At 40.9% G+C, this 9986-nt stretch overlaps 1 protein-coding gene and 1 long non-coding RNA gene across 2 annotated transcripts in view; one reads left to right on the top strand and one right to left on the bottom strand.

Annotated features, from left to right (window-relative positions):
• Positions 1 to 2554: 2554 nt before the first annotated feature.
• On the top strand, positions 2555 to 7827 carry LOC121668968. Its single transcript, XR_006017581.1, has 2 exons — positions 2555 to 3242; positions 7713 to 7827. It is a non-coding gene; the product is annotated as an uncharacterized LOC121668968 (long non-coding RNA).
• The window catches only part of SNX29 (sorting nexin 29), a 114627-nt gene continuing 110530 nt past the window's right edge, over positions 5890 to 9986 (bottom strand). The window contains exon 21 of the mRNA XM_042037345.1: positions 5890 to 7827. Coding sequence (XP_041893279.1) covers positions 7776 to 7827 — 52 coding nt within the window. The 3' untranslated portion in view covers positions 5890 to 7775. The remainder of the gene's footprint in view (positions 7828 to 9986) is intronic.

Genomic DNA, 9986 nt, shown 5'->3' with positions numbered 1-9986 from the left:
CCAATAACTGCCTATGATAAACATGCTCAGAACCCAATGATTAATGCTTGAATCCCTGAACTCCCCTACAGTTAACCTTCAAGAAAGATGCCCTGATCTACCTTCCTTCTTCTATTTAACCTTTACATCCTCTGCTTTCAGCAAGTTCATTCATTACCCGAGCGCTTGGCAAAGATTCCTGGTTCTGCTAAAGAAAGCCCCACACACGCACATTCAACACCAGCTCAGAGACAGTTTTTTCCAAGCCCTCGCAGCTCTGTGCGAGTCAGGAATGCAAACACCTACACTTCACAAGAGGCATAGCTATAATGATCCAAAACACTCCCAACCAATGTGTACAAATACAGCCCATCAATACTCAATGAGAAAATATGGCCTGTGACTGCCTCTGCTCCTTGAATCCTAATGGATGAATTATCCTCCCACCTCTAAAAGCAGTGAATGCCAATACTGGACTCACTTTATATATTTTTAATGCAGTATTTAGGGTTTTGCAAGGTTCTCTCTCTATCTAATTTTTCTATATGCTTACCACATTTTTCTTAACTAAACCAGCCATAGTTATCTTGGTGGTTTGCAGTATGCCCTACACTAATTAGCACAATAATTGAGTATTCTTGTTTGTTTGTTTGTTTGTTTGGGGTTTTTTAATCACCAATTATAACAGACACCATGAACCTGAACCACACAGGATTTTCTTGCTCTACAGCTATTATGCTGCAGATCAAGCCATGAAAGACTTTCTAGACCACTTTGCAGCACATGCTGGAGAGTTCTGCTCCATGTTTTGAGAATCAATTTCTATTCCATGTTTTGAGAACTAATGAATTAACTCCTCATAGTCTAGACATTATTTTTCATTCACTTCACACCTGTTCTTTTTTCAAATGCAGAGCTTGTCCAAAACCCTTCACAATGAAAGATGGTCAGGGTCATGTTTCTCCTATAGAAAAGTATAGCCTAAACATGCACCTGTATCTGATGCACATTTCACTTGCCCCGTAAAGAGAACAATAGGGGGCAAAACTGCTTCCAGGGATGCATAAAAAATGCTGTGCTTACACAGTTATATAATTTCCCCTTATCAGATAGCACATTCCTTGCATATGAATGGCAAGATGGAGACTTGGTTTATTCGTAGCCTCTTCCAGTTAGAATTTCCAAGAAGTGACAGTATCATCAGTCCACTGAGTCACAAGCACTGTAAATAAAGCAGCCTTTGCATGATAGATTGTCATTCCTTTAAGAAATTCTGCTTTGTTGACACCTTCCATAATACATTACAATATGTGAGGTAAACCTTGAATAAAAATGCACAATCACAGTTTAGGAATTACAATATTCTCTATTTTTGAGTTCTTAATGACAACAGGGTTTAGTGTTTAGACTGAAGGATTAGGAAATGGTATTCATAAATTCTTTTCCTTGCTCTGCCAATGACTTCCTCTTTCTCCACAGAGTTAATGGGCTTATTTTGTAATGCTGATCCATAACATATCAGTGCAACTGAAATATAATGGGCAGTCTCTTGCTGCAGTCCCATCTGTCATTCCAGGAAAGTTATTCATATCTGTTTGTCCTTCTATAGTCTATCAAAAGTTGAGGACAATTGTATTCACCAGTTTGATGGGGGGCTGTACAATTAGCTGAAACCACATACAGTACATAATCTGTGAGCAGTTAGATGTAATTGGCTAAAGAATTATGAAGGACTGCTACTCAAACTTGCATGAAAAATTACAGCTGAATTAAATCCTCTCCCATTACACAAATCAAGTCCTTCTGAGGCCTGGAAACTTCAGATACATGGTTGTAAACTTCATTTTAGATTAATTTGCCTGGTGAGTGCTGCTGAAGTAAAGTACCAAGGGAGAAACGAATATACTCAAAGACAAAAGATCATCAAGTCTATAACATGAACTGAACAGAGAAAGTACAAAGGTTTCTAGCTTAATTTTGAAGAGCTAAAAAGTTTCTGGTCTCCAGGCTTTTTGAGGGTTTTCATCTATAGCACAAATACCTGCTTAGAAATGAGCTGTGATTTTAAGTTTCAAAAATCAATTTTGAAGTTAATTGAAGTATTTTTGTTATATATTTTGTAAAAAGAAGTGAACCATTTGCCAAATGAGCTAATGACATTAATGGTGAGAGCAAAGGACTCACACCCCTTGGGACAAAGGTTAACTATTGACCTTCCTGAGGTGGGGGAAAAGGCAGGTTTCCTCCAGAACCTTCTGCCTCACCGATTCTCACATTAAAAGTCTCCGGATTTCTCTTTTATGAGTAACTATATTACTTTCCTCACTGACAAGTGTTGCAATCTGAGTATATACTAGCAAGAAAAAAATCATTTAAATTTTGACACCTCCTCCTCTATTAATTCACGAGTTCTTTCCTCGTTTTGCTTGCCAAGGAAGAACAAAAGAAGCGAGGCAGCCATAAGGGAAATACCGTAAAGGGCTGAGCAATGAAGAGCCTCGTGGCATTTCGCATTTCGCAGACAGACATTAAACATCTGCTGCCTTTCTGCTCAGCCGTCAGCCACCCCGGCCAGCCGCGGCACGCTGGCGACAAGGCAGCTCACTGCTGCCCACAGCGTGTTCTCCCCGGAGAGCCCTGTAACCTTGGTGAGGTCACCCGCGGGCAGCACAAAAGTTAGGGCTAAAAGCTGTGGTTTAAAATATTATTCCTACTACGATCCTCCGTGCCAGGGAAGGTCAGGGGAGGCGGGCAGGGCACGTCAGGGCAGGGCCTCAGGGCTGAGCCCTCAGGCGGTTCTAGAAACTGATGCCCCCGGGGGTCCACACACACCCGGCCGCCACCAAGGCTGGGAACACCTTCCTGAGAGAAACCCGGGCACCCCGGGACAACGCCGGGCCGCTCGTGAGAAACAAACCCGGGCACCCCGAGACAACGCCGGGCCGCTCGTGAGAAACAAACCCGGGCACCCCGGGACAACGCCGGGCCGCTCGTGAGACAAACCCGGGCCCGGCACCCGGCCGGTTGTGACGGAAACGCGAGCACACCCCTACACTCCCACGACGTCTGTGAGGCACTGCGAGGAGGGAGCCTCGGAATCTGCTGCAACCTGTGTTTTCTGGAGGTGCTGGCACCGCAGACGCCGCAGCTCCCATCCCCTGCGGAGGCCGCCGGCTCCCGCGGCTCGGGCTGAGGCGGGGAAGTCGCGGCTGAGGCGGGGGTACCGGGGGCAGCCGCTGCCCCTCACTGTTCACTGCGGCAGGGTGAGCACGGGAAAATCATCCTGGTTTTAATTTACAGAAGGTTGCTGGAGGAGGGCACCCCACGGGAAGAGAGTATGGGAAAACTTTATATTGATGAATAGGGAAAAGTTGCCGCAGCAGAGCTGATCGGCAGCCAGCGGTAGCGGCTGGGAGCTGGAGGTGACCTTTCAGAGGAGAAAACCCCTCCGCTGCCAAAAAGGAGGCAGATGCTTTGTGCAGGGAGGAAAGCTTGTGGCAAAGCCTAAAACTTTGATTTCAGCTGGCAAAGAGAGCGGCTGAAGGGCACGTGAGACTGCTCCAGGCACCTGAGGGTGCTCGGGTCCCTGCGGAGCGGCGCTGGAAGGCGCTCACCTGTCTGTGCTTTCTGTCACTTCCCTGCAGCCAAATGCCACCTGTGCCACCGCCTCCGAGCTCATCCGAGTGCCTGATAACAGGGACTTCTAAACACCGCTCCTGTGTGCTCTCTCCGGGCACAGGATTGGTCTGTGTTCCTGTTGCTCTATTCAGGTTTCAGCCCTGTCTCCGTGAGGTGAGGTGGGGTGGTTGACAGGTATCCGAGAGGAAGTGAAATTCAGGATGATGACACAAAATGTGTCAGGGAAGCTGGCATTACTCCTTATCATATCAGCCTTTCCTCCTGTGCCACGGAGATAACACACGCATGTGCTGCTCCGAGAGGAGGCCACTCAGGGGCTGTAATATTACCCAGGTAACTGGTTTTTGACTACAGTTAAAAGACTCTTTTCAGGTACCAATATCCTTGCTCCAAAATACCTGTCAAAGAAGATGGCAGAAAAAAAATGTTGCAATCAATAACACTTTGAATTTCTCAACTTGCTGTAATACTGCCCTGCTGCAAATTGGAGGGGAAGAAAAAAACCCAGACACTTTCCTTTTTTTCTTGTTAGACTGGGCAATTTACAAAGTTCATCCTTTAATGCTGACCCCTGGACACTGCAGATATCCAGGACAGTAACATAATTTGAAGATTCAATTTTTGTTCATGAACTCTCAATTTGCTTTTCACCAGTGAAACCAAAAATTGATTGGACCAAAACCCAAGGGCATCTGATATAAAAGGATATGATGTGTGGCAGTTGTCTGACATTCCAGATTGATCTGCAGAAAGTTAAGATGTGCGTGAAATCAAAAACCAAGCAAATATATACATATTGATAATGTTTTGCCAGTTCCTCATCCCACCAGCCTGTTACAACTGGGAAAGTACAATACTTGTGCTGGCTCTCAACATTGTCTTACAAGCACCGTGCACAGATTTAACACCTACAGTAAATATGTCCCTGTCAGACTCTTATCGGTGCTTATTTACATGTGGATGTGAAGATTGTTTCAGGAAAATCAACCACTCATATGCAGAATTTGTGTGCAAGGTGTGGCAACTGGCTCAGGCTATCTAGAATGCTGCAGGGTTTTTTTGCTTATTGCATCACACCTGTTTGTCTAAATTATGTGACATTTCCGAAATTTTATGTTGTCTGGGAATTCTCAGAAGAGGTTCTAATTTTCAGAATTTGCCTTTTGAAAAGTTGTATTGTCTTAATGAACCTTGATTGCTTGTTAACAGCAGAATTCATATACTGGGGTTTTTGTAGCTGTTTCCTTGACAACCACTCCAGGTTCCCCCTGAGCTCTTGCTTTTGTGTTCCCTGATTAAGATGTACATGCTGCCTTTGGCTGATCTTATTTGTGTGAACAGTATTAATTTTCGTAGGTGTGATATTGATTAACTTTTTATTTTCTCAAACAATATTAATTCCAGTGTTTTATAAAGGATGATAGGATTACATGAATTTTAACTTTGCTAAATTATAGCTTAAGCTCCCTAATGTGGAAGTTACTCCAGGTTTTCTTGCTCAAGGCGATTTCTGGTTTACACAACAGACTGATTGACTTCTACAGTGTAGTTTTTCTCAGTTTTTATGCAGACCAGCCATAATTATAACATGCTCCTCTTGTTCTGTGCATTCCTAGTGCTCACTTTTCAGTCACCCAACCATGGCATTTTCTGAGTTTGTCACTCAAGTTGTAACTCAAGTATAAATGGCAGGGATGTGGCTCCTCTACTTTGGCTACTCCTGCTGCTTCCAGACCCTTGCAGGATTTTTTTTTGACAGTACAAAAGCCATCAAATCTGGCATCTTGTCTTGGCTTAGTCTCTGGTAGGTGATTAATTTTCAGCTGTGGCCAACTTTCACTCCACACAATGTGAAATCAGTTTGGGGTGAGGGAAGGAGGGGCAGCACTGCACTAACATGGGTCTGGGTAAACCTGACTCATGAGCTACTCACTTCCTGCCTGAAAACAGATCCATTACTTCACCAGCCAGATAAGCCTATACTGAAATGACTCAATTAAAGAAGAAGAAACCACAAAAGTGTTACCTCAAAGTTCAGGCTGAGTTTATGTGCCTTGCTCTTTAGGAAAATTGAAAACCAAGAATGTGCTTAATGGGCTACAAAATCAGAACTCCAAGGGGACCTAAGATCTGGCCTGCAAGTGTAATGTCTCCATATCTTTGCCTACCAAAAGTTCATTCCTTTGTCTCTCCAAGCATTTACTATAGTAAAACATTAATACACAGATTATGTTGCTTTACTAAAAATTAATTATTTATTATTATTTAGGCTTTATTGGCATGAAGCTAGAGTTCTTAATATAGTTACAAAATCTTACATCTTGGACAATATATATCTGATTTGTGTTTCACAATACATTAAAAACTAAACACTTTAAGCTATGCTATTTCTATTACATATCTATTTTGTATTTTACAATATGGACTTTTATTTCTGTGAGAAGTTTGAGTCTTACAGAATTTACACAATGGTGAATGCATTTATTTTACTTGCTGAAAACTTGTCTCAAAATTAAATAGGCCATTTTGCTTAATACAAAAATGCAAGAGTCTCAAGCAGAAACATTATCTGTGCTGTTCACCAATACCTTAAGAAATAAATAATGAGGCTTACTTTTATAAATCTCCACCAAGAACTAGTCCTGTTTTATTTATGTTAATAAGGTGACCTGGGGAATACAAAAAATAGATGAAAGGTAGGTGGCACTTCCTGATTTTATCTTTATGTAGTTCTTGAGGGAAAGCATCCATTTCTCATGCTGAATGAAAGTGTTTGCTTCACACAGTGAGCAACTGCTTACAAATGCTTTCGAGTATAACTCACTATCTGAATAATCACTGCTTGAATAACTTTATTTTGAAGGGGTTTAATGTATCTTAAATTAGAAAGATTACTTCTTTAAGAATAGTGGGAAACAATGAAGTCCCAAAGTTTTACTGCTTGAATGTAATTCTGGAGCATAAGTTCTTTTGTAAATACTGGACTAAACACACAACAGGTTTTCTGTTAGAATGCTGCTTTAATATATTTTACAATACCCTTTACTGATGCCTTGTTTTCTCACATGGCTCTTTTTGGGGGAACATTATAGACAATCAGTCAGCTTTATATGTTTCAGAATTGCTCCTGATGCCTTTCTTTCACACAAAAAAGCCTCTGTAGTATATTATACCACTTAACAAATGGGAATTTCAGACTATGTTCTTTATGTACATACATAAATTGCTTTCATTTGTTTATGCCAGTGGCTTCCACGCTGGAATTGTATGACTGCTGAATAAACACCTTTTCTCCCTGAATTACATTTTTTCATGCCATTCATGTCTGCTGCCATGCAGTACAGGGTGTATGTAACCACTCAAAGTGAGGTGTGCTTTGCCTCAGAACATGAGCTCTTAAAAACTCCTTGGAAATACCTTGGAATTCCTTTCTACCAGTGGCCTAATGAAGGAGAAATATGTTTGCACAGGTTTCACCCGTGGAAGTCAATTTCTTTTTTCTCAGGCACAACTTTGTTACAAAAAAGAATAGTGAAAGTTGTTTGTTCTCATTTCCATCCTTTTACTAATTGACTGTAATGAGATCTCTGATCTGCAAACAAGGGAACATCACCTGGGCAACAAATGTGGCTCTTCCCCACTTAACCATCTCCATTTAAATGTTTCTGGATTGTTCAAGCTTACTCTCATGTGTATTTCAGCTTACATTAGGTCACAACTAGACTCCTCTCCATCCATAAAAATGTGCTGTTTCCTTGAGAGTAAAAAGGAAAATTGGCTTATAAGATAATTAACATACTCTTGAAGGGATGGGTTTGGAATTACCTTATTTTATGAACTTTGAGCTCTATGTCATCTGTTCCATGCCTTACCCACCTAATATCCTTTTCCTCTTCCTTCCTAAACAGTGTCTGCCCAACTGCCTATGTGCAGCTGTAGTCCATGGCAGTGTCTCTCTTACTCACTGTACAGGAGTGAGCCCCATTTTGAGTTCTTGCACTACCACAAAGAGACAGCACCATGCAAACATCTGGCTGGTACCAGCCTTCCTTTCAAAGGATACACTAACAACAACTTTTTCTGTTTCCTTGCAGAACAGGTATCCTTGAGATGACTTGCCAACTTGCCAGCCATCAAGCACGCACCACATGCACTGCTCAGCCAGCCAGCAGCCCAGACAAATTGCTTTCCAAGCTGTGTAACGCCAGGCTGAAACAGAAGAAAATGTGAGTACAGTAAGTACAAACCTGACACCAGAGCGAGAAAAGCATTAGACAATATCCAGTTCCAAAATGATCAGTTGGCACCTGTGTTTGCCAGACATAGAAAAACAAGTCTAAAACACACACATGGAAACAGGAAAATAAACTTTGACTCTGGGAAACATTTTGAACATCAGAATAAAGGTAACCAATTGCATGGCTTTTTTTACTTTCTTCCTTTAATTGGATGTCCTTGTAAAGCTCTAACCTACAGGTTAGACAAAGCAACTCTGGCTGGTTTCCTTTACCTGTGGGGAAGAGCTGTAAGCTCAGCCCGTGGATAGAGTTTCCTGGGTGTTTGTCATCGGAATGTGGCATATGTGGAGAAACCAAGTTCTGGGAATCCTTCTCAATGTCTCTCAATAGAAGGTACAGTTCATCTATGGTGGCATTGATTCTAAAATACTGTGTACTCCATTACAGCCTCAACTAACCACCTCTAATGGGAAAATTATCACAGTTTATCCCTTGTTTATAGCTAATAGAACATAATAACTTGAACTGTTCATAGGATTATTCTTTGTTATAATGTCAAACTTGTAACCATTTTCTACACTAAAATCTAACAAAAGATGTGCAGCCACAAAGAAGCAATTCTCTGTTCTCCAGTGTGCTGGCAAAACTTTGTAATTTGGATTTACTAAAACTGCATACCCACACAGAAACACAAACTGTTTCAGTTTAGCAGTTTCAGATATTCAGTTCTTTGATATGGATATAGAAAATATGTCTATATGTGAGGGAATCTTCTTGTTAGTTGAATATTACACTGACAGTGGGTCAACACTGGATTTGGATGCATTTGCATTTGATATGTGCATGCTACCTGGTCTGTACTTTCCCTTCTTTCCTGGTGTATACTTTGCTAAAAATAAACATCACCAATGTTCACTGAGGAATGTTTTCATGTATCTGCACTAAGGAGGCATCTAAATCTCAGAAGTAAAAGTAAAGCCTCAAAGACTTCACAGCATCCCTGACCTTTCCCTCACATCTGCTCTCCTCTTCCTACGTATCCATGTATGCAGAGGCAAAAGATTTACAAAGCGGGAAAACAAATGGAGTCATACGATTCGTTCATCCTGGGTCACATCCCTGCTTTGACAAGGTACCATTTAACCTCAGACTGAACCTGATTTCCATGGGCCATGGGGAACAGTTACATAACAATGAATAGTTGAAACACAAATAGACAAAGATTTTACAAATCAGAGCAAAGGTAAATTGTTAACTGTTATTTTAAAAATATTACTTTTCACTGTAGCTTATCTTGAACTAAATGCTATAAAACTACAACTTCAGCATTGCCATTTATCCATTAGTTCTGATATTGAGTAGATAAATTCTTTAGTATCCTTTTACTCTAAAGAATTTAAAAAGAATGAGTCTTGAGGAAAAGCTTCAGCCTTAAGAATATATCACTTTAGTATGGCTTTATACTTTTAGAACTGTATCAGTATGTGGTCGCCCCTTGCACAGCCAGAGAATTATCAGGTTTGACACTTCTCTGCAGGACATTGTTGCTATTTCATTTTCTTAGTGCTGCAATTAAGGATTTTTCAAACTATTCCTGATGGCAGCTATAGTCAAATGTACTGCACAGTTTTTACCTCTGAGTGAAAAACATCTGTATGATAATTGTAGGATGCTATACATTGAAGGCAACCTAAAAATCTAAACATGTCAGATGTGCTCCCTCCTCTTTTCCTTATACAAATGCTTGAAATTCTCTCACATTCCAGCTCAGTTACATCTAAATGGAACATTACATTCTCTTTAGCAATATGTAAAATAAGATGATAACTCATAATGCAAAATCCAATCCCAACTTAATGTGGTGGTAATAGAAAACTGCTTTTATCCCCTTCATTACATAGACGTGCTATGTGCCTTTACAGTGTTACATGGGATGCAATTTTGCAGTTACGGATGAATCCAAATTCAATAGAAAATGTTAATCAGAAAGAAAACTGTTATGGTCTATGCAGTAATAAAGGTTGACCTTGGTTCTTCATGAGGTTTTTATAAAACTCCTGCCTGCAGAAGATATCCAGTGGCAGGAGGGTTCTGATATTGAATTCAGAGTGAATAAAGAGCACAGAAAAG

This window comes from Corvus kubaryi, unplaced genomic scaffold (genome assembly GCF_017639235.1).
Source record: "Corvus kubaryi isolate FWS band 111438036 unplaced genomic scaffold, C.kubaryi_AGA036_p1.0 37387, whole genome shotgun sequence".
In the NCBI taxonomy this organism is placed as follows: Eukaryota; Metazoa; Chordata; class Aves; order Passeriformes; family Corvidae; genus Corvus; species Corvus kubaryi.
This window is presented reverse-complemented; position numbering and strand designations above follow the sequence as displayed.